The 26006-nt window shown below is 35.2% G+C and overlaps 1 protein-coding gene across 1 annotated transcript; it reads left to right on the forward strand.

Annotated features, from left to right (window-relative positions):
* Positions 1–827: 827 nt before the first annotated feature.
* On the forward strand, positions 828–25556 carry cplx2b (complexin 2b). Its single transcript, XM_083560767.1, has 4 exons — positions 828–981; positions 14461–14616; positions 18458–18633; positions 20845–25556. The coding sequence occupies exons 2-4, from the start codon at positions 14586–14588 to the stop codon at positions 21040–21042; spliced, it is 405 nt and encodes a 134-aa protein (XP_083416893.1). The 5' UTR covers positions 828–981; positions 14461–14585; the 3' UTR covers positions 21043–25556.
* The last annotated feature ends 450 nt before the right edge of the window (positions 25557–26006 follow it).

A 26006-nucleotide genomic window follows, 5' to 3' on the forward strand; every position in this document is an offset into this window, starting at 1 on the left:
AAGAAGAGAAGTCAAGATGAATGACAGGCAAGTAAAGACGTCTCCTGGTCATGGTTGGTTGCATGTTGGAAGTTTATTCATTTGAGCATATTTTTATCGACAGCTGCCAGAATGGAGGAGAGCTTAACAAAGAGTACACTGCAGGGATGCATGGTGGTACAGTTGGTAGTGTGAGGCAGACACAGCTTCAGGGTCTCTGGGTTGGAGCTTGAACTTGGGTTGTTGTCTGTGAAATGTTTCACATTTTCTTTCCCTTTTCCACATCTGATTCCTCAATGCTTTTCATTTACCTCCACATTCAAAAACAGTGGATTGGAGGTGAATTGGCTCTTTATATTGCAGCTACATATGTGTGTGTGTGTGTGTGTGTGTGTGTGTGTGTGTGTGTGTGTGTGTGTGTGTGTGTGTGTGTGTGTGTGTGTGTGCATGTGCATGTGCATGTACATATGGCCCTGGGTTCAGTTCACAAGGATGAATGGATGTAAGTGTTTCAGCACTGTAGCTGTTCATCCACAGTGTATATTCAGTCCTGTCCATTACATTTCAATACTAAGAACCATGTTATTGGTAACAAGAAGAATGCTTTCTGAGCAACAGATTTTCATCAGTACAGTAAGTGTAACTGTAGTAAGTGTTACTGCATCTCTAGTGGTATGGAATATTGGAAATGCATTGCTTTCGTTTAGGTATGAAGTTGTTGTTTTGCACCAAATTTTGAAATGAAAGTATGATGTGTAGCAAAAGAATAAAGTAAGGGGATAGAGAAGGGGAGAAAGAAGTGAAGAGGAGGGGGATAGATGCACCATGGAGGGAGGGACGGAGAGAATGAGGGAGGAGTGGAGCTCTGCGGATGAAGGGAGGGACGGAGGGTAGGAGGGAGACTCGTAAGAGCGCAGGCGAGCAGACGCTGTTCCCTTCAAACAGATAAGGCGGACTAAAACCGGAGACTGCAGCCCTTCTGTCCCTCACTGTCGGCGCAAGGTCTGTATGCCTCACGGTCGTTGCATGCATGGATCTTTTGCGCAGTGTTAAAGTAGCTCTCCCATCTTGCGCAGCGTTCGGCTCGCGGCCGCAGGGTTTAGCGTCGAGCGCGTGAGGGTGCAGGGCGCGCGGAGCAAGACGGGATGAACCGCTTCGGCTTCACGTTGCACTGGGAAGTGCGGGACTCACGCGCGCGCACACATGCAATAATGTTTTTTTTTTTCAGGTGCATTCGTGCGTGCATTTGTGTCTGCTTTTATGTGCATTGAGAGAAAATGAGATGGAGGAGACGACGTCGGAGGAGGAGGAAGAGGATGCCGATGCTTCTGCTGTGTCGGTTCGTCGTGGAGGCTGCCGGTGTGTCCTAAACCCGGAATCACACGTTGCCTCTTCTCACGTTTCACTTCCTTTATAGTGAAATCAATAACACACGCGGGCCTGAACAGATGCGCAGTGCTTTCAACGGGCTTTCACATGCATACACAGCGTAAATAATTCATCTGAAGCTGAACTGCTCTTCCCTGTTGCTTCACGTTCGTGTTCGTGTGTGCGCGCTCGCGTGCGTTCGTTCGTGCGTGCTTATGTGTATACAGTAACGCTTTATGAAGTAATAAGTCGTACCCTATATGTATGATGCCTCTTTGCAGCTATTGCACCCGGCATTCGGAGATACGATGGTGTGCACACTTCAATCAGAAGCACAATAGATGTGAACATATGTTAAAGATGTCCAAAATAAAAAAAAGTAAATTAGTAGTGATGTGCAAGAACGACGGCATAAGCTACAGAGCATGACGATAGACACAACATGAGATCTTTGTTTGACAGAAAACACAGGTCAGGTTGATGCATAATGCTGCAGGGATACTAATGCCAATGGGACTTTGCACACCCCATGTCCCTAAGTGCACACTGCTGTTTTAAACCATTGTTCCCGAGGCGAAGGTTTAATAATGTGCAACCCCAGAACATTCTTCAAGTGCTCTCATTTCTGTAACATTGTCAGACACCAAAGCTGTGATTATGTACTGTAAATTGCTCATGTGTGATGTACAGTGACTGAAGTTTAAAATGTTACTTTAATCATTTTTTTAATTATATATCAATCAAAATGCTGTGGAATTTCAAAGTACTATTTGAATTACCGTCCGCTGATACATGAGATAAGAAGTGCCCTTATCATATTCATTGCTCAAATATTTGTTTTGATCTATTCATCTAGTCTTGGGAGGTCAAAACTGTTTGGAGGTTTTATTTTTCTTTGACATCCCGGTGACACATTGAGAGGCAAACAAACATAATGATCTCAGAACCCGCACACACTCACATACACCTGTGCTATTACTTAATTATATGTCTATTAAGCTGACCAGAAGAAAAAAACTAAAAAATGTGATCTGCATAGTACTAATATACTATGCATGACAGTTGATGAATGGCATATTCTTAATCTATTTCTTGCATTCTTTTACCGAAAAATCATCAGCAAAGTCTCAGCAGCAGGGATAGATATCAAGTGCTAAATTATTCATATCAGCACCAAAGAAATAGCCAATGCAGGATGTAGTCTTTCTGTGATTCGCATTCATCTTGCTAGGTTATAATGGCATTTTTCCCATAGGAAAACACTGAACATGAAACAGCCAGAGGGCAAAAAAAGTAAAGCTCAATTGAAAAAAAAAAAAAACATAATGGTAGGTACATATTTGTTGGTACTGGTCAATAAGAGTACAAATACACATACAAAAATTAGTAAGCTATTTAGTTTTAAGCAATCAGGAAATATTTTTGGTTTTGTTGAATTTTCTGGGATTTATATAGTGACCATGAAAATCACTATATGATCACAATATTAGGCCTGCTTTTTTATAATAATAATAATAGTAATAATAATAATAATAATAATAATAATAATAATAATAATAATAACATTACTAACTGAATCAATAGGGTTGCAGTGGGGACAGTTTTGTTTCATTTAGGAAAGCTTTTGTCTTACTGAATGTCAAAAATGTTCCGTTGTAATTGGAAATGTCTGATTTTGGCTGATTGTCAAGAACGAAATACTGAGTAAGGGATGTTAATTTCACTCAGCCTTCACTCATTTTGTTTTGCTATGTTAGTAATTGCTGCCACATTCATTGCCTCTGTGTGCTTCTTGTCATGAATGTTTGTGTGATGAATTTTACATTTAAGATGTTTTGTTAGGTTGCTTGTATTGTAGAAAGATAATGTAGTTTCTCCACTTTTCATTTATGTTATATTTAATTGTAAAATACGTCCATACCTGGTCATTTTTTGTCGTGGAGTCAGTAGTGTGAGTACATTTACTTGGTTAGTAACATGTAGTTTTAGAATATGTCCATGAATATGAATAAATATGCAAGATATTGGATAGACCCATACAGTACTTATCTAGGTATTGAAGCATCCCTACTTAGAGTTTAGTGATACACATAAAACATTTCCCTGTAATGCATATCATTTTATGGCAGTAAGTGACAGTCTATACCATATTATTTGAATACACACAAAAGCTCTTATGGAGATACTGATGATGGCCTTGGAGATGCTAATGATGGCAGGTGTGTGTGCACAGCTGGGAGTGTAAATGATAGACATAGAGAATCGAACAACCGCATTGACTTTTTCTGTTTCAGATTTACATTTTTTATTTGTATTTAATTTTTAAAAATATATTTTACCTTGTTACCCCAACACCAAAATAACCTCTGTAAGAATCTCTGTAATATAAATATGGTTTATGGCTTTTAGAAAATGTCTAGAGAAATGTGATCCAAGCACATACTGTAAGGTTTCAGTTTCATTCAAAACCTCAAATTTATTATTTTGACCCCAAACACAACATGAACAGAATGTAATTTTTGAAAACTATTGCCATTGTCGGATGTTTGGAAAGCTGGCTGTGAACTGAAAAGTCCTTTAATTAAGGTAAATTGTGCAAAATCATTTTCTTTTGGATGCCTGCTCACAGCAAGCTTTTTAAAATAACAGCTTATCTTTCTTGCCCACATTCTTTGTACTTTTTAAGTGGTGCACTTCTGGGCAGACACACAGATACTGAGCACTTCTCCAACTAACAAAACATGCATGAGGTAGCCAAAAATTGCTTTCCAGGTTAAAGTTTTTTTGTTTTATTTTTGTATTGAATATTACAATTGATTGAATATTTATTTGAACTGAGAATTTTTAATATTGATTCAAGGTTCAAGGTTGTTTATTTGGCTCATACATATCACATACCTGACATGATGTAATGTAGTGTAAAGTTAAACTCATCCCACAGTGCAAACAGACAGCGTAATCACATAATAAAATAGAACAAAAAATAAACAAACAAATAGTAAACAAGATATAATAAGCATACACCAGAATGTAAGTCAGTGTTATATTGAAAGAAAATAAACTTTGCCTTATATACAGAAACCAGTGTATTATAAAAAGATTCCTAATGCTTTTTTGTAATAATGCAAATGTTTATGTGTGTCTATGTGTGAGGTCAGAATATATAGGCCCTAGATTTAGTAGCTGGATTTCCTGAAAGGGAAAATAAAAACACCACGCAATTCTCATTGTTTGTCCTCACGATCCTGTAATGCTTTCCTGATGGAAGCATTGAAAAGAGTTCATGTCTTAATAATTGTTCTGGACCTTGTTTTTTTTATTTGCTTGTGAGCTTGTGTGTTTTTATTTGTTTTTATACAATATCATAGCATATATTATATTATACATTATAGTTGCATTATACAATATTTTATTTTTTTTCTAAAAACCCAGAGAATCTTTTTAATAATTAAATAAATAAACTGCTCTATCATACTTCAGAAAGCACAGCAGGCCGGTTTCTGTGGCACAGATGGACTAATATATGTTCCACAGGGATATAACTGCTAATATCGTTTGCTAATCCTAAAATCTACATGTGGTGTATGAAAATTGAAGCTCATTTTAATGTGAAAGTCTAACATGCCAGATGTTGCATGCCTGTTTTTTTTCGGATTGTTTACTTTATAAGGTCTGCAATAACTACCTGCTGTTTATACTGCGATAATGACAAAACACCAGATAATAATTATCCTTTCTTCAGGCCATAGAGTCAATGTATCACACGTTACAAATTATTAGTAAATAAAACAAGCATCAAAATAGAAGGAGATAAATAAATTAACAAAATGGGAGACTGATATAATGAAAGAATATCTATAAAATGATAAATGCTAAGTGATGATTGAACTTGAAGTGATGATTGGTTTTTTTTTCTGTATTTACCTTTAAATAGTAAGGTAAATCTCTGCTTGGGCATTAACAGTGATTGTGTTTTAATTTTTTGCTGAAAAATTGGTTATATACAATTATTGGCTGTAGCTGTTGCTAAACAAAGCTATGGCCATAGTCATAGCAAAATCTATTAGCTGTAAAATAATAAACATTATGCTACTAATAAATGATGCTAACAACTTACAATTATTTTTCTCTCCTGCTATTCATAGTTAATCAAATACTAAATATTGTTAAAAAAAGATTCTATCCAGTTATTTATAAAACTTTAATTGTATGTGTTTCTTTTATATGTTTATATGTTTGTTTTATCATTGACAGCAGTGATGAGTAATATCGCAAAATGTCAAAAAGAGCATAGAGAACTCTATTTTGGAATCCAATAATCTCTTCTATAGATCTTATATGTCAGTACTTTTGCATAAACCCTGCAGTTTTCTATATGAATTCTGTTGTAACTACTGAAGTCAGCAAATATGTGGCAGACACAGATATGGTGTTATGACAGAGGCTAATTGGCCCCCCATATGAGAATGGAGCTTCGGTGGCCTCCCTGCTATTAGCACACACTGATATACTTTGACACCTACTTAGCAGGTGGTCAGGAAAAAGTGAGTGCAGAAACCTTCCCTGAAAGCAAGTAGACACAACTGATCGTGAAATAAATATTCATATGCTGCTGTAGTATAAATATTCATATGTTGGTCTATGTGAGTTGAGACTGAGGCTAATAATATAGTATAGAAAAAAATAGACAAAACAAATAACCTGAAATATTTCATATTATAATGATTATATATTAAAGCTACAGTATGCATGGTTTCTTTGGATAAAAATGGCAAAAAAATTAAGGCAGGGGACTGAAAAATATTGTATTATAAGATGCTCATGAGATACCATGAGTCACCCTGACCCTCCTGGTATAGTAATTCACAGTCAGCATAGTGTCAGAGGGATCAGATCGGGATTATGGCAGGTCATATTTCAGCTTCGATATTTTAAACATTATAACACCAACCAAGTTTAGGCACAAAAGAAGTGTGACTCCACAATTGGAGGCATGAGTCATAGCTTTTCAACAAAGTTTGGCCTACAGAATAGTGATTGTTAATAATAAATAGATTTATGTGAAAATATATTATTGAAATGATAACAAATACTATTATTCAAAATAAAACAATAATGTTTTCTTAATGTATGTAAAAATAAATATAAATAAGGAGCTACAAATTAGTATTTTTTAAGAAAAAAAATGCTTGTAAGAAAAATGTGTATGATTTGTGCTGTTTAGAGTAAAGATATGGATAAAAACTCGGATCCCACAACAGGCAGCGAAAAAGTCCCAAAGTGTAAACTTCTGTGCTATAAAGTTCACAAGACAAAAAGTTTTGTAAGCAAGGCACAATATATTTACAGTGTTATTAGTAACTGTCTGGTTAGTTTTATGGTGGTTTAAATTGGGCTAAACTTTGTGGTAACAATAGAACAAATTACATTTGTTAGAAATGTTAAACAAAAATAAAAACTGCATGAGCAGGATGAAATTTCTTCCCTGCATAAATCTCTAGGTAAAGCCAATTTAGCCGCTTTTACTACCTGTTTCGGCTAAATTCATTTTTGGGTTTAAATCTGAATACAAATTTGGATATTAATCCAGCTCCATAAACATAATCAATTACAGATGCAGTTAGTGTAATTGCATTGTACCCCTAATCTGACTGTTTATAGTGTTATCACAATTAAACAAATATACACAAAAAAATTGTGTTAAAAAAATAAATTTCACCTAAGAATTTATTCTGATTTAAATAAAGAAAAAGGAGTAGGTAGAACCTGTGTTACCTGGACTTAACAAGCCAAAAATACTTTTTTGCAGAACATTTTTGAGATGATGTCCAGATGTACACTCTGGTACAAAGTAAGGAGATTGACATATTATATGAAAATTTCATTATTCATCTGGAGTCACCATTTCATGAGCCATGAAAAGTGTATATGACATCTCCAGTTGACCAGGGATATTGAAAACCTTGACAGGCAAGTACAGGTGTCTAAGAAAGATGATGCAAAACCATGGCAAAAATGAGCTCAAACTTATTCCAGCCAATGCATGCTTTATTCAGTCCCAGCAACAACTCACTGTGTGTTGAAGTGTGGAAAGTGTGATGGGAAATGAAGAGTTGATGTCCTGGAGTATCCTGCGCTTCACTAGGCCTCATCATCTCGTCCTGGCACCCTGTGTTTTACATGGGAAGCCGTTGCCTTGGCAACAACTCTTCCCAACTGATTCCTAAACGTCACCTTATTTGCCCCTGCCAATTTATGAGATACACTCAGGTGGGACCTAAGAGGTTATTTAGATGTACACTTCAGCTGGATTTCCAGCGCTTTCTTTATTCATATTATGTATTATCATTGTAAATAATATTTTTACCACTACAAGGTTTCAAAGCACAGGACCTCGTCTTATATTACGTCTTGTCATCTCCCATTTCAGAGGACTAGTTTTCATAAAGTAGGTTCTCAACCTTAAAGTTTAAAAGAAAGAAAAAAATGTTACATTATGAATTTCAAATTTTTAATTTAAATTGTTAAACAAAAAATCATTAAATATATAAATAATGCAGTTTTATGTTAAAAACCTGTCTCATATGTTATTTAATAAAAGTGACCTTTACATCAGACAGTGGGAAAGTAAATACTAATAATAATAATAATAATAATAATAATAATAATAATAATAATAATAATAAAAGTGTGTTTTTGTGCAACCAAGAAACACTACAAAATGAAATATTCATGCTGTACCATGTGTGAAATGCAAAGCAAAGTCCCCCACAAACTCTATTCACGCCATCTCTGCAGCACTTGGAACACCGTCACTCATCATTAAAACCACAAATTATTGTTCAGTCAAGCATGCAGGAAAAGCAGGGGCCACAGTTAATTAATGACACAGCAGGAATGGGTGAAGAATCACATAAAGTCAGACCTCACACAAATATGTAAAGTTTTTGATAAGAGCAAATACATCCTCAAGAGACTTACTAAGACTTTAATTTCCCAAATGCAAAGCCAAGTCTTCAGTTACTTACCAATTTATTTGTTAATTTTTGTTTTTACTTAAAAAAGAAAAAAGAAAAAGGATTTTGTCAGGTATGTGTAAAATCTTTCCAAAAAAGACTTTTGAAATACTTTAATGAGCAGTCCATGTATTTTGTTTAGTATGTAGTCTAAAATTTATACTGGACCATTATCCTTGTTCGAAATATGCTCATGTACAGTAAAAAACAAATAATAATTAAAAAGTGTAATGTTTGGGAGTGATGGGTCTGCACAACATTCTTTCTTGGCTTTATGCCCTACATTTAATCTTACCATCTATGGTCCTTTGCTGTCAGAATCATTTAGTAAACCAAGCTTGGGATCATGCAGTGTAATTTAATTATCTACTATACCCTGACTTTGAGTATGCCGCCATATGACTGCATTTGTATGTTCTTTTTTGGACAACTCATTTGTGCACTTCTGACTGATTCTTGACAAAAAATCAATACGAAGAAACACCTTAGTACATATTTATCAATTCAAAGTGATTAAGGACTGCATTTGCCAAATTGTGTACAAAATGTCAGATGGCAGAATAAAAATTCAGGGGCTATGGATTACTGATTTGAAGGTCAGGGGTTTCAGCCCCAGTATTTACCAAGCTGTTGCTCTGGACCCCTTAAGCGAGGCCCCTAACCCTCTTTGTAAAGTGGGTGCTGTATAATGGCTGACCCTGTGCTCTGTCCCCAGCTTGCCATGCCGTGGATTGCACATGATTTAAGAAAATGATTTTGATATGATTACATCATGCAATCTTGCATATTGTTCTGATGTAGTTTCCTGCCTTGAATCTCGTGGTCTACCCCATTCCAAAAGTATAGTATTTAGAATCGGTGTCTGAAAAAGCCTACTGAAGAACATGGTCTTGTTGTAATTTTCGTGAAAACAGTTTGGGATTCCCCTCGCCATTACACCACCTCCACCAGCCAGGACTGTTGGCACAAGAAGGTTAGGTTTATTGATGTATGCTGTTGGTGGCAAATTCTGCGCTTACCATCTGTGTGTCTCAGTAGTAATCGAGATACATCAGACCAGGCCATGTTTTTCTAATCATCAACTGTGCAGTTTTGTTCAGCTTGTGCACACTGCTTTCTGTTCTTGGATGACAGGAGTGGAACCTGTTGTGGTCCTCTGCTGTTGTAGTTTGTCATGTTGTGTATTCTGGCATGCAGTTCTGCTCACCACAGTTGCTAACACAGTTGATGATTGTTTATCTAAGTGGTCATTGCCCGATTCTGAATAAACTCTAGAGACTGTTGTATGCGAAAATCCTAGGAAATCAGCCTTTATCGAAATATTCACGTTCACCTATTCTTGACCAACAATCATGCCACAGTCAGAATCACTGAGATCACATTTTTCCCCTATTCTGATGGTTGATGCGAACATTACCCTAAGCTGTTGGCCATTATCTACAAGGCACTTTAGATATTGCAGTCTTGCCACGTGATTGGCTGATTAGATAGTTGCAGTTATGAACAAGTGTTATAAATAAAGTGCTCTTGTTTCAAGAATCATCTCCGAAGCCAAAGTGGCATTTAAAATTTAAGAATTGTATAAAAAATATCAACTTTTGTCAGGTTTGTCAAAGTGCAGTGTTTCAAACAGAGGAACATGCTGATTGTTTCCTTTATGCATAAACATATTCCATAATTATATTTATATTTGCATTAAAATGTTCCTAGTTTTATTGCTCATATTGTAACGGGAGCTGTAAATGTTTCAGTTAGCCAGTTAACCACTAGTTAATATGCTTAATAATAATGACCATGCACAAATGCTGCTCATTTAGCTAGATAACAAGCAAGAAAAAAACACATCACCACAAAAATGAGCTGTTTATTTTAACATTCATTGATTTCTTGTTTAGGGGGAGTGGTGGCTCCAGCGGTTAAGGCGCTGGGTTGCCGATCGGAAGGTCTGGGGTTCAAGCCCTGGTATCGCCAAGCTGCCACTCTTGGGCCCTTGAGCAAGGCCCTTAACCCTCTATGCTTCGGGGGTCCCTTACGAGGGAAATATCAAGGTCCGTGACGTCGGAGTGACGTGGGGCCGCCTTCCCGTGGGCTCACCACCTGCAGGAGGGACCGTAAGGGACGGTGCTGTGAGGATTGGGCAGCAGTCGAAGGCGGGCCTGCTTAGACTGCTGCCCCCGCGACCCGAATTACGGATAAGCAGGAGAAAATGGATGAATGAATGAATGAATGAATGAATGATAAATTGTGTACAAAACCTGTAGGTGTTCCAACAAGGAAAATAAGGAAAGTCCAGTAAAGTGAATCACATCAAGGATCAAGCATTCAAGTGATTTTTATGAGGAAATTTGACACTTCATTTGCACAGAGACTTTCTTTGATTTAGTGATAAAATTGCAATTTATCCAGTTCCAACCGTGACCAGTCACACACAAATTGGTGGTTTTAATTACATAGCAAGCCCCCTCTGTGTGATTAGCTGGCATGTTTTAATTTTTCAAATGTTAAATATTTGCATTCAATTCGTGTAAGGTCTGTATCACATTTTGAAACTACAAATTGAAGGTCTTAAAAATTTAGGAGTTACACAGGATTTTGTCGATATTATCTTTGACATTACAGTAGGGTGGGTGTACTTTTTTCAGGTTGCCATGCATTTAAAAGAATCTCGTTTTTTTCAAGTTAAACTGCATGTTTGTAAACATTTCTACCATTAACTGATTTACAAGAAAATAGATATGGAATATAATTAGGAAATAGAAGTGTGTTACAATTTTAACAGATGGTAGTTAATCCAGAATAAAACCATCTTTTGTTTATTATAACTGCCCTAATACAATGGCAAACTAATATTTATTTTTTTAAATGCATTTACATCACAATTGCAGTGTAGTTCCTCAAGTCCTTTTCATAAAGAATTTCTAATAAATAATCCCCAGTGTCTTTCTATGACAAGGGCTCGTTTATACTGTGAGATATCTATTTCGTAATGACTTTGCCCTTCAAGCAATGGTAAATGAGATGGCCTTTTTTAGAATCTATTCTCAGGCTATGGGGTAAAAATGAGTTGAGTTCCCACTAATTTGTAACAGACTTCTAAAACGACAGGCTTGGTGTATGATACTGTAGTAAAAAATTAATGAAACCAGGCCACCTTTACCTCTAGCATGACCTCCTGCTATAAATTATTACCATCCAGTCACAGGAATTAAATAAATGATTTCAGTCTATTAAATTGAGAGGTAAAGACAAATTATATATTATAGATGAAGGCATTTTTTTTTATTTATGGTTTTATTTTTCAATAAATATAAAACAATCTGAGATGCCAGAATGACTAGAGAAATAGATGTCAGTGTTTCCTTATTTATGCTGTTTTATTTATCATAGATTTGTTCTATATAATAAAACAAAACAAAGAGCAATCCTTTATGTGTTTCTCTGAATGCTTCAAGGTGCCCCGATTCATTGATTTTCCTATCATGTGGTCTGAGTCCCCAAGGTCATTAGGTTTTTGCTGGGAATGCTAGGACCCATTGACTGCATGTATATACACCTTATATATCTACTCTTGACAAATTTCGCACCTGAAATATTGAATAATATTAACCTTTACCACTATAACCTAGAGGTACATTCAACAAACATAAAAATGATGTGTATTATGCAGTTTAGTACAAGCGTTTCTCATTTTTGGCAGTGGGAGATTAGCAGCGATGCTCAGTGATTTGGCTATTTTATTCAAAATTAACGTGTGAGCTTAAATCCGAGCACACCTTATAGATAAAGATCTGAACTTTTTCTGCTCCAGGACCACGATATTGCAGATAAATCTGTGTTCCCACTCCAGCTTCTTAACAAGTTGGGATATGCAGAGAAAAGAGTCTGAGTGTACTGTATTTGTACATTATCTTTACTGTACATTTTGAACTCAGGTACTGTCTGTGCAGATTTGCAAGTTTTCCCCTGTGCCCATGTGGGTTTCCTTTGTTTTTTCTCTCAAAAGCTGGATTTTCACTTTCCCCTAGATATGAATGGGTAAATAAATGTATGGTGCCCAAAAAGGGACTGGTGGTTAATTTTGTCCCTGCTTTAAACCTAATTTTCCTAGGATAAGTTTTTGATTTAACTTGACTCTTGATGAAATGCTTGTTATATGTAATTAATGTTCTTTTTTTCTTATATAATCTTATATTTTATATAAATATGATATACAAAATATAAGATTATATACAAAATGCTATGCATGGTATAAGCATTAGAGAATTTGAGAATTTGCCACAAGTTCTCAAGGCGTACCAATTCAGACTTCACTTATAGCTGCAAAAAGAAAAAATGACTAAACAAATTCACCTGGACTTTTACTATTTCTCAACACTATGAAATTTTCTTTTGTACTTTTGCCCCATGTACCTGAATGTATGTTTTTTAATTCACTATCACGTCAGCAATCTTTTCTACATTTTGGGTCAATTACAAATGTTATAGCTTTATCATAATATTCCACAGGTATCAACAGATTTCTGGTCAGTGACTTCATGCAGTCCAATCTAATAAAAGTCTTTACAATTACCTGTTAGTCCAGCAAGATGGATGGCATGAGGCTGTTTACTTTGCAAGTTTACTCTATTGTATATTGCAGTGCTCAGGGCTGGAAACTAAAATGTAATTTACACTGTATTTCCAGCAAGACTTTACACTCTTTATAGGACTTGTGTTTGGATCCTCATTTGGTCTGTAAATGTAAGTCAAAGGGTGTCAGGATCAAGTTGCAGAGGACCACAACATTTTTTTATCCATTCCCGAATTCAACCTAATAAATCAGTGCCAAATCAAGTAATATTCCAATCTACAACCCTGTGTCCCAATGGGAATGGTTTCTGACACCCATTATACTGTAGTTACAATCAATAAGAACTTAATTTACTTTTGAACAGGATATTAGAGCTGTGTTGGAAAATGAGCTTTGGATCTAATATTATATAATTATTTTAATATTATTATGTTGTCTTAAATAATCTAAAAATATAAAGAAGACTGGTTGGTTTATCAGACATTGTTGATGCAAACTTAGTGGTTTATCTACTAGAAAGCTATCATACAAAAAAAAAAGAGCTCATTGCTTGAGAAATGTTGCAAAAGCTTATTTACATGTTTTTATGTGAGATATATGACTGCTGTCAGGTTCAGTCTGCTTTACGCTGGTCAGCGTGGTCCGTATTACAAAACAGTTCTTTTCTGTTCATGTTTATTAAATGTGAACCATTTCAAAGATGCTGCATACTGTACATGAACAATTTTGTTTGGAGGGAACAAAAGCATGACTTGCTGCAGTTTCTTCTTTACTAAATACATTTTTTTCTTTGCTTTTCTAAGTAATTTTGTGTGCTTTTAGGAAAATCATGGTGCCAAGGACATGATTAATACAGGCCATTTGATTGATTTGTTTCATAACCTATTCATAATGGTGTGCTAAGCTCAGCACCACCACAAAAAAAAAACACTCTAATGGATTTGATTCCCACTAACATGCTCTATATCAGCCATCTGTTTGCATTTCGCTCCATTAACATGATCTAACAAAATGCCATGCTCAATTTACCCAAAGGGCAGCACCTGATGCATTTTAGACAAAATCCAGTATATTCTTGATTTACATTGCAGCTATCACCCTGATATAAGTAATGTGCAGTGTCAGAATTGTGATGAGTGTGATCTTGATTCAAAAACAGCTTTAAAAACAAATGATTTTTACACCTTTAAATCTTCTCATAATATGAAGGTACTTTTCTCATTCTCAGTTATATTAAGTCATATTATATAAATCCCTACTGATTCGCAAAGTGGGAGTGTTCACGAGTGTTTCGAGTTCATTTACACTGACTTTAAGCTCGAATTAGTTATGAAAGAGATCATTTTACTGCATGGGTCAGATGCAAAACCATTGTATCATATCTTAATATATGTGCATTTTTATTAATCTAGTTTTATCATTGTAATATTGATTTAAACTCTGTTGCTGCTGTAAATGTAATGTTCACATTTTTTTTTCCACTTATGAATAGACCATTTACCAATGTTTTGTGTGATTTTTTTCCAGAGGCGTGAAAGCACCAACATCAAGCACAGAAGAATACATGCTGTAGTGGCTAAATACAACAGGGACTACAAATAGAATACATGCACCCTTTTCTCTAACTTTGTCAAGACCAGATAAAGTGCACCATGGATTTTGTAATGAAGCAAGCACTGGGAGGTAAATCACATTTTTAACCACTAATAGAGTCTTAAAGTTTCCCAACTAAAATGCATTGATGCTATCTTTGCAACATTTTTTTGGCCATCACAGAAAGACAAAATTAGGTGTTTGTTTGTTTACCTTAAGGTCATAAAGCTATTTTTAGGTCTTGCTTACAAATAAGAGCATGAGAGTAAAATGACAGTTTATTGGATCTCATTTTACACAAGGCTACGGTGTAAACAGGTCGTGATTTCAGGCGTTTGTTTGGATGAGATATAGATTTTCTAATTTAAGAGGACCGGTTTTGTTTAAAGGTCAACTCTTCAAATCAATTCCGTGCATTGGTTTCATCAGCGAAACAACTATAGATAATGTATTTCCCTATTGCCTCAGATGGGTCCAGATGTGTCAGGCACTTGAGAGCCATTGTAATCGGATGATGACCTTTTATGTATTGTGTCTCAGGTGCAAAAGCACTAAGCTTGAATTACTGCCTTGAATGGTTATTTTTTTGTCTGTTTGTGTTTTTCCATTGTTTTAGCATTTCAAATAGTAATTGCTCCCCTAAACATGTTCTGAGTAACTGCATTGTGGCTTGCAGTCAGGTTTAGATCAAATCATTGGCATTCGCTGTTGCTTTCAATGTAGGAATAGGAGAAACGAACCTAAGTAACGATGCTTTACAGAAAGTCAGTGTTATTTATGTAGTATATTAATAGTTTTAAATGAAAACAAACATGACATCTCACACGTACCATAATTCAGAACACATTTATCAAATATACAGCTCTTTTCACTGTGTTTGATGTTTGTTCCTTTGAGCTAATCTGTGTGCAGTTCTGTAGTAACAGTATCAGGACATGATTAATCCATGAAGGTCATCTATTATTCAGAACACTTTCACTCATCAAACTTTCACATCCTGTACAAATTATTCAGGAATATATATAGCGTTTTAGGAACTTTTTTTTTTTTTTTTTTTACATTTAACTTATGCACCCATACTGGTTTAGACATGGACCTGACCTTTTTTCTTTTTTAAAACACATCTTAGAAATTGTTTGGACTAAACATCTTAAGATTATTCTGAACATCAATGTGCACATAAAAACATAATTTGAATTTAAAACACTCTTTACATGTCTTCTTGTTGCCAAGGTCCATTTGGCTCCCACGGGAGCTTTTTGCGAAAGCACCGAGTTCAATGACAGCAAAAAAGGAGCACAAAGACAATGACAGAGACACTATCCATTATAGGAACAATTAGATTTTATGATCCATTTTATAACTCTGTTTCTCTGTGTTTCACTTTACAAAAAAATCATATAATTGAGAACAAGAGATTTCCTCTGATATATGAGTTTTCAACCAATGCTGTGATAAATCATCAGAATTGCTCGCCCATCCTCCATCATCACGGTCTTTCATTCATTCAGTTCTTTGATGTAAAGCCATGCAGCATGTAATAGAAAAGGAGCTCTTGTTTTTTTGTAATGGTAACAACAAACTGTGTGGTATGACTATATTAAATGGCTTACATGTTTTATTGTATGTGTAGCAGTGTACAAATGAAGAAATTCCTCATAAGAAAAATTTCAACTTACATAAAATGTATGGTAATCATTGAACCATTACCAAAAAAACATTTTTACGAATTTGTAGTAAAGCTTTATATCGATGGCCCATTATAGAGGTCGGACCTGTGTATTCTATTCGGTTACACTATTTATTTGTGAATAAACCAGCAATGACCTTGAGTACATATGGAACGTCAGAACGCTCATGCATTCAAATTCGGTTAGCCAAAAGGTGACCACTGGGGTGTAGAGTCAATTATCTTTTAAGAAGCTGTGTGTGTGTTTGTGTGTGTGTGTGTGTGTGTGTGTGTGTGTGTGTGTGTGTGTGTGTGTGTGTGTGTGTGTGTGTGTGAGTGTGGAGGTGATAAGGAGTGGGAGTGGGCAGACTAGTTTGGAAATTAAGAGCGACCTTTTACTTTCTACACTCTAGAGACTGTACACGCAGCTAGACCGTGGCTGAACGCTAATCTGTCAGCCCAAGGTGTCCTAATCACACACTTTCGCCAATTAAATCCTCCATTGGTAGTCCTTTTGGCAGTGAATGCCCTGGGAAGCCTGTGGACATAATTAAAGGCAGGAGAGGTCCGTGCATTATCATTTAGAGTTGATTTGAAACGAGGCTTTTGCACGTAGCACACAGTGAGCATTCCGTTTTCAAAAGCACAATCGCTCCAAAGCTATGCATTGATTCAACAGATTAAGTCAATGAGTGCAAGAAGCACTTAATTAGATTCTGTCACGCTCTACCTTTGCTGATTAGGTTCATATGGATTTACACAAAACATTTATTTAGATATACATTTACTGTATAAAGCGCATATAGTTTTATATGCCATATATTAGTTCCTGTAACTGTAGGAAATACAGAATGCTTTCTCAGTCATTTCCATGAAACTTGAGAAAAATGTTAATCTAAGATATGTAATATAATGGATTACAGCTGAATAATACACCAGCTAATACAATCAACATCACTCAATTGTTCCTAATGGCTGTTCTGCAGTTTCCTTTTTTTTTTTAACTATAAAACACTGTGACAGAGAGGATCATTAGCCACATTAATATTTAAAGCGAACGTCAAGTGTCATGTCAGAAGTATTACAGTACGTCGCATTTTGGTGCAGTGTAATATTTAAGAATGTAATAAAAGATGAAATAGAATAGAATAGAATATAAGAGTATAGAAATAATATAGAATTTACAATATAATATAAATGAAATAGAATTGCAGTGAAATACAATAAAATTCGAATATACAGAGAATATGGAGTAAACACATATAGCAGCATACCTTTCACAAAGGCAGAAACAGTGTGATTTAGTAAAACATTATTATCATTTAAATTCAAATAATGTCAATGTAGGACTCCCAATCATTAAAACATGTATCTAGAGATTGGTTCATTCAGTGTTATATGGTTAAAATGAATGTATGAGTTACTAAAGCAAACTCCTTACCAATAGCTGAAAAAAAACAGCGAGAGATAGGAATTACACAGTGGCTCTCTCTAAGAAGTCTATCTCTCAAATGCAGACTTAGACAAGTAAAACAGATGGCTATGCGGGAGGAGAAGCATGTATCTCTCTAGGGGCCCTGTTTGGCTTCTTTATTTTGGCTCAGAAATATCCATTTAGGCAGCGTGTCACGCTGAGAACACCGCAGCATCACACACAGTGAAAGAGTCTTTTCACAGGCAAGCAGAGGACACAAAATAGTGAGATCAAACCTAAAATAAGCCTTGTAAAGCATAGAGTTAAGGATTACTTTGGATATCCCAAGAATTTCTGGTTGCTTTGCTATTTATTTATTAATTAATAAAAAAATTTTTATTTATTTTTTTTTACAATAATGCAGACAAATAGATTTAGAATATATCTCTTCACACACACACACACACACACACACACACACACACACACACACACACACACACACACACACATATATATATATTCTTAATGAGAATAATTTTTATGTCTTCAATGAGAATTGTACGAAGACAACAGTTAGTAGATGTACAATGCACAAGGTTTCTACTCTTATAATTGTAAATACATTGCTTAGTTTCTCTGTAGTCACAATTATTATACAAACTAATAAACAAATACCACTTGTGAATTATATAATAATTTTAGATAGCTGAATATTGTGACAAGCATTGTAAGGGGTTTAAAAACAAATTTGCATGTGAAGAGCAATCCTGTATTAGGATCAACATTTCACTGGTCTACTATGTACAGCATTGCTTACTAACACAGATACTGGCTGCCCTCTACAGGGGCCACCAAAGACATGGGGAAAATGTTAGGTGGAGAAGAGGAAAAAGACCCAGATGCCCAGAAGAAAGAAGAGGAGAGGCAGGAGGCACTGCGGCAACAAGAGGAGGAGAGGAAGGCTAAGCATGCTCGCATGGAGGCAGAGAGAGAAAAGGTCAGACAGAGCATCAGAGATAAGGTAAGCTTCCTGTATTCTCCAAACGCCTGTGGAAACTGATCCAACACCACAAATTAAGCACAGATTGACTTATTGTGTTGCACATTTATAATTTTGCTATGTTTGAATATGTGTTTTTGTATAAGATTTTCTTAGATAGTTACAAAAGTATTTTCTATCTCTGATTTTGTGCAAAAGCCTATTACTCTGTTTATATACGTATTTCAAGCCCAATATGGATGTCAATAACTCTTCAATGACATCCAGTTACTGTGTTCTAAAATTAAAAAAACATTAGAGATGGTGTCACCTCATGTATGCCCTTGATGAAAAGATTCAGATTTCTAAGTGCTGACAAAAAAATTGTTCAATTCATTTCAATTCAATTCAATTTGCATAGCACTATTAACAATAGACCAGTGCAGCTTTACAGAGATCTGAATGTAGATTTATATTCATTTCCCTAATGAACAAGCCAAAGGTGATGGCATAAGAAATCAAACTCCCTGGAAAGACATGAGGAACCCACTCAGAAGGAAATCCATTATCTTCTTGGTAACAGCTGATTGCACATTTTTATTGTGGTACACCTGAAAACTAAAAACTAGTACTAAAGTGTGTTCAAATGATGTTTGTCTTGGGCATCAAAGAATTTATGGTTATTGAAGCAGTTTTGAGTGTCCATTTATATTATAGTTCATAATAAATCTGAAGTAAATCATGTTAAGTTTGTATAAGATTAGGGTCTGACTGAACAGGATGCATTTTTTTATGTAGAATAGAATTACTTTTTTATCAGTCTCTTAAGAAGATGACAATTTGTAGATTGTAGACCTTTTTTTAACCCAAGTAGCTGACTAGTGATGTAAATTAAAGCCCAAGTGTATAATTGAGCAGTTGAGGGTTAAGGGGTGGAGCATGCATTTAGTACCTGGGCCTTCAGTGAGGAGTTATGCAACTTAATCTACCTCTTAATACCACCACTATCACATCGCGATTATAGAAACCATCAATACTATATAAAAAGAATTTAAAAAATGCAATACAACAACACGTGGCATTACAGAGAGAGAGAGAGAGGCATTTCACAAACTACACACTACAACCGCAACTGTGCCACCTACATTATCTGTAGAAGTTCAGAATCAATATTTTTCTAATAACATGACAAAAAATATAAAAAATGTAAATAAAATCCAACATACTCTCCAGAGATGAAGACTTGGACCGCTCCTTAGAGTCTGTAATCCAGTGGTACCGCTCGTATTCACTGGTCTGGAAGTGGTGAACAAACCCTTTCCCGGGCTGAGACAAGCTAGCTAGCTTCGAGGTTGGCTGACCTCTCCTCAAAAGTCTAGCTTTTCTGGAAAATTTATTTTTAAGTATGTCTGAGACCAAATCAATTTCTTTTCCTCCGTACGCGTAAAAAATGTATGGATGTATTAATGTGTATGAGCGCTACAGCCGAGTTGTGCCAGTCAAACTTGGCTGTAACAGTTTCCCTCTGACCAACCCATCAGTGGATGGAAAAATGCTGACGCTATTCTGGGTCAGCTAGCTGGCTCGTTGATGCGAATATGAAATCTGATTGGTTAAAGAAACAGACCCGTTGCTAATATTCTCTATGGACAAAGAGCCAGCAGTACTGACTCTGAAGGCCCTGGGCAGATTAGATTGACATGGCAGCACATAGAGGCTGAAATCTGATTAGACAAATAATCTAACCTCCACATACACGTACTTGAAGCAGTGCAGCAAAGAGAAACGCTATGAAATGAAGAGAATAAACTGTTGGGAATAAATTAATACAATTTCATGGAGCAAATATTAGAATTTAGGTTGTAAATGTAGGTCAGTGCTTCTGATAGTGTTTAGGCCAGCAGAGAAGACTTTGCTGGCCCTGACCGCCTGCCACTAGGGGATTCCTCAAGGACTCACCTGTGGCTCTGTGCCATGCTGGGAATGACTGTAACTCAGAACAAAAGGAAGAACCTGTTATGCCGTTGAGTTTTTTCCGGTGTATGCATTTTACATGATTTAAGAAGTATATTATAGCACAATTAAAAAGAAAATTACATTTACCTTATATTTAAATAATAAAATGTGCCATTGGTCTTTTTTGAAATCCACAATACTCTAATACAATTTAAAAGCAATTCACTAGAAACTTAAGCAAGTTTTGATAATTGAAATGCTTCATCCTGCTTGTGGTCTGAATCATTTATTATATAGTACGGACTGAAGAAGAAAGAGGAGAAGGAGGCTGAGGAGAAAGCGGCCATGGAGCAAGCCTGCGAAGGCTCACTAACTCGCCCAAAAAAGGCCATTCCTGCAGGGTGCGGGGATGACGACGATGAAGACGAGGAGAGCATTTTGGACACAGTTCTGAAATTTTTGCCGGGACCTCTTCAGGACATGTTTAAAAAGTAATGGACATGAGTCTGTATTTGGGGGCTGCTGGGAGGTTTACTTTTGCGAGGAAGTGATGTAGTTTGAGACTGGGTATAGTGGGAATCTTGCCAAACTGTGGAAGGCTTTTCACTGCCTAAAAAAAGTCTTAGTTGTTATTTCTACTGATAAAAACGATCCATTCCCCTACAAAGTTGGTCTTGTCACTGCCATTCAGGTTCAGATTGTTTATATGTTGAAGATTTTTCTATTGGTTAACTTATATGCACAACCATGGCCTCATACTCTGCAAATAGTGGGCCATTGGGATTCATTATAAAGGAAACAACAGGAATGCATTCCATGCAGTTGACACTAGAGAACTCTGGCACTGGGATGAGGTGTCTATGTGTGTGCAGATAGTGTCCCCCAATTTAAGCATGATGCCTTCTGATTACTTTCTACATATTTGAGTTGAATTTGATTGTTTGTGATGATTTTATGTTATTTTTTAGATATGACTGAAAAAGTTTTCTCTCTTGAATAATGGATCTCGACTTAATTATTGACTTGCGAGAAAACATGAGTGTGTCTACAATGCTGTTCTAGACATCCTGAATGCTCAATGTCTAGTTGTCATTTCTTGGATACACTTTTTCCCCTTATTTCCATATTTGTCTTTTAGAGTGCAAGAGTATGAATAAATAAGAGAAGTCATTTGTTTAACATTTGGAAGAGAAGTAATATGCACTTCAGTCCTGCCAGCATGATTTTTAGGAAAGGAAAGTATGTATAGGTTTGTACTGGATTAACAATAAATAAATAAATAAATAAATAAATAAATAAATAAATAAATAAATAAATAAAATAAAACACTGCCATATTTTAGCTAACTAATTATTTCAGTGACCAAATCTTTTCTGTGAAGGAAAACTTGTACTTGTAATCCAGCCTGGAAAACACTGCACTGATGGGAGCTAGATTCAATGAAAAATGAGCAAGTGATTTTTATTTGGAGGTATCACTTTTGCCCAGAAAGACAATCAAACGCCACCACTGTAGTGCAGTAAAAAGATACTGATATTAAAAGTTATGAAAGTATGAAATTGGCTAGCAAGTTAATGTGAATCAATTTTGAGAAATATTAACAAGAAACAAAAATCCTGATTGGAGGTGTCAAGGAATTAATTTGATTTGCACCCAAAATCAATAGACCATATAAAGAGCAACAAAATCTTCATTCCTATAATCAAATCGAAGTCTAGAATGAGCTGTTTTTGACTTTCTGGCTTCTAAGCAAGTATTCAATGAAAGAATTAATGAAACAAGCCAATAAAAATTAAATATACAATAATTCTACATTCTAGTTCCCTGACAACTATACTGTCTAATACTGCCAAGATCTTATGCTACGTAACCTTTTCATATTCATAGATAAATAGAATGCTATCTATTTATTTATAGCTGTGGCTATATATCTGCTGGTTATAGCCAATCTATCTAACAAGATTTTTTAAACATTTAACCACTGTGGCATTTTTAAGATAAAATATTACAGAGATGGCAAAAAGTTTTTGGTAAATCGGTTAAAGGGTCAAAAGTTGCATAATTTGAACATTTTGATTTGATTTCCTTTACATTTCATACTGTTTAAAAATTACAGAATTTTATAAGCAGACAATATCAAGGGGTTTACATACACATGTGCCAGTCTGATACTGAAAAATAAAAATACTCGGCATGTCAAAGCTTGATCTGAGCAATGGGTGATGTAGGGTAATATAAAAACCTTTAACTATTCTTAGTAAGGAAGGACGGTAGTTCTATTTAGCAGCTGTTTCTAGATTTAGAGTGTTTAAACCCAATTCACAAAAGTCCCTGAGCCACTCTTGTGGAATTGGCAAATTGGCTTAAAAAAAGATTCGAAGTAAATATTGACAGTAGTTTTTAGGTCTAATCCAGAAGGCAAGTTTTCTATTTTGAATAGCTAGGAATGATAAAGGGTGACCTTTTTTTCTAATGCTGAGCGTTTTTTCACTAGTTAAAGCCATATTGTTTAGACTGCAATAATTATTGAAAATAATACGTAGGTAAACAATTTTCTGTCATGCATTCACTTCCTGTAAAAATGTAGAAGTTTTGTGGATGCTTTCACGCATCCTCCGATCGTATAACTGTAATCTCTGACATCATGTATGTGAAACTGTGTATATACCTAGGTATATATGCAAACATTTCTAAAAGGATAAACATACTCAAAGCCATTGTTTACGTCTATTGTACGTACTACGAGTTCTCTATGTGAATGTGTATATGTGTCTGTGCTCGTCTGTAACGTATGACATGTTCTTAGTTCATGTACTGTTGATGCTGTGGGTGTTTCATAACTTGAATGTGCACAAGTCTCATTGTTTCAGAGAGAGCAAAATGTCCGACTCGCATGCTGTCTGATACCAAAACACTAGGTTCAGTGCTGTTTAATGTACAAATGTCCCTGCAACAGAAGCTGCTCGTTAGATCAAAGAGTAATGTTGTTCTTCTGTTCGAACGGAAATTAATCTGGTATTAAGGCCTGTGCATGAGATTTCCAGTGATTATTTACATCCATTGAGCTCTGTACATGTTCAGAGTAAAATATACTTCCACTTTTTTTTATATCATACGATCATACAAATTACCCTTTGAAAAACAGTTCTGTACATGTAGAACTGTACTTTGTCTTGTTACTGGGGTCCAATTAGATCTTCCCATGGAAATGTGGATATGATGTACCTTTAATTGATTCTTTAATATACATAAAATCAGCGTAAATAGTTTTTATTTTTGAGAAACATGTTTCAAGGTATACAACTTTTTAGGTAAATGATGGTACAGGAAGTGTCCCCCTGAGCGTACCAGCTCAGCAACTATATACAGTTTAGTACTCTTTTTTTCTACGAGTGTATTACGGCATACTACATTTGACTTCAATTTTTTTGTATTATTTATAAATTATTCTGAAGCTTCTTCCACACAGAAGACAGCTAACCGGTTTAATATGTTTGTACTATATATTTGCACCTGATTTTTTTTCATGTAGAAAACACCGCATTCAACCTACTGGGTAAAGGGCTGGAAATGTACATTTGTGCTTCTACTTTCTATTTTCGACATCCTGAATAGTGTTTGATCTCTAATCTTTGTCTTTTAAAGGTTTTCTCGTACTGATTTTTTGTGTTTTGTTTCTTCATCGTTTCATATCTGAGATAAGCAGTTTCTCAGCATCATTTGTCTTCATTTCACATTAAAGCTTTACCATGCTTACTATATACGATCATGTGGAAATGCTGTTTGTGAGTGTCTGTTGGCTCTTCGTTTCTGTTTGTCTAAGGCAAACCACATAGAAACTGTCTGTGCTAAGGGCTATCAATTCCAACACTTACACATGTTCCATTTTTTAATGTTTTTGTTGCCAGCTACTTTCTTGCAGACAAACTGATTTTAAAGAGGAAAATTTGCCTGTGTTTATACAAGGGTTTGTCTCAGTTTCATGACTCTGCATTCTGCATTATTTTGTTCATTAGTACATTTTCTTGTGTGTAAAATTATTGTAGATGTAAATTTAAAGGGAAGAAAAAACCCTTCTGAATGTTTGAATTGCATTATTTCAGGTAGAAGCTAGAAGCTCAGAAAACAATAAATTACCGAATTGGTTTGAGTGAGATTAGCACTATTATTCATAATGTGCTCATTATCTTACCCAGATGTTTGTGTTGCTGCTTGTTTCTGGTATATCTGAGTTAAGGAGTGAAGAAATTCAGCTTTTCGAAAAATTTATTCAGTTTCTGTTCCAGGGACCTAAAAAACTCCAATCAGGGAAATACTATTATTTCTCAAAATCTGTAATGACATACTGTATTTCTTATAAAACAGTAAAAAAGTTTTACATAGACTGTATTTAAAGTTCGGAATGTTCTTTCTGGAAAAAGCAATTACACAAAATGTAACTGGACATGTGATGTGTGAATAGCCTTCATGTATTAATGTTTACTGCTTGATGATTTAGTCTTGCACTTAAAAGGGTGAAACTGCCGGGGTTAGTAATCTAATCAATATTATTCTATATAATATAGCTAAACTTTCAACTTTATCATGGAAAAAAATATTTTTGTGTACCTTAAAATGTTGTGTATTTCTATTTACAAAAAAAAGAATGGATTTATTTGTGAAACAGAAATTCTTTCTTGCATGTAGAACCTTTTTTTAATTATTATTTATTCTGCATTAATAATTCCATCTTTAAACCTGTACAAAAACACAAAACAGGGTGAAGTAGTTTTCCTGATAATGATATTAACAAAGAAATATATTTGTTAATAAATATATAAATTTCGATGTCCTTTTTCAAACAAGATGATCTGCCAAAAAGCCTAATAACTGCAATGATGTCATTTTCTTTCATTTCTGTTAAATCCTATCTTGGTCTGCTTCTGTATATTTTGTATTTTTTATTGTAATGGAGATAATGATAAAGTTGAAAGGTACTGATTTACAAATAAAACAAAAGGATAAAAATACATTTTTGCAGGGTGTGTGTGCATGTGTGTGTGCGTGTGTCTGAGTGCGTGCGTGTGTGTGTGTGTGTGTGTGTGTGTGTGTGTGTGTGTGTGTGTGTGTGTGTGTGTGTGTGTGTGTATTGCCAATGTATACTAAACATATGACATATTTATTTGATTGCATGTCACAGTACACATCCATCAAAACCAAATCACTGTAAAATTGTCATTAACAAAATTTAAGAGTTGAATTTAGCCTTTTTGGAAAGATCATGAACAAATAAAATTGTTTTTTAAAAACAGTTCTGTGATGAGCATTTTATTTATTTATTTTATTTCGGAGGGAGTTTGAATAATTTGTACTTTTGCGCTTTGTTTTACTATGCGTTTTATAATATATTACAATAAAAAACTATTTTTAGAACAGGGAGTGGTATCTTGTTTAATATGCTTTTTAATATTTACTTTTAT

The sequence above is a fragment of the Silurus aristotelis genome (genome assembly GCF_946808225.1).
Source record: "Silurus aristotelis genome assembly, chromosome: 14".
Lineage (NCBI taxonomy): Eukaryota > Metazoa > Chordata > Actinopteri > Siluriformes > Siluridae > Silurus > Silurus aristotelis.

Excerpts from the sequence above, each read along its gene's own strand:
- cplx2b (XM_083560767.1), top strand. The coding sequence starts at position 14,586 with ATGGATTTTGTAATGAAGCAAGCACTGGGAG. Across the intron at positions 14,617-18,457 it reads AATGAAGCAAGCACTGGGAG|GGGCCACCAAAGACATGGGG; the intron begins GTAAATCACATT and ends TGCCCTCTACAG. Across the intron at positions 18,634-20,844 it reads GACAGAGCATCAGAGATAAG|TACGGACTGAAGAAGAAAGA; the intron begins GTAAGCTTCCTG and ends TTTATTATATAG.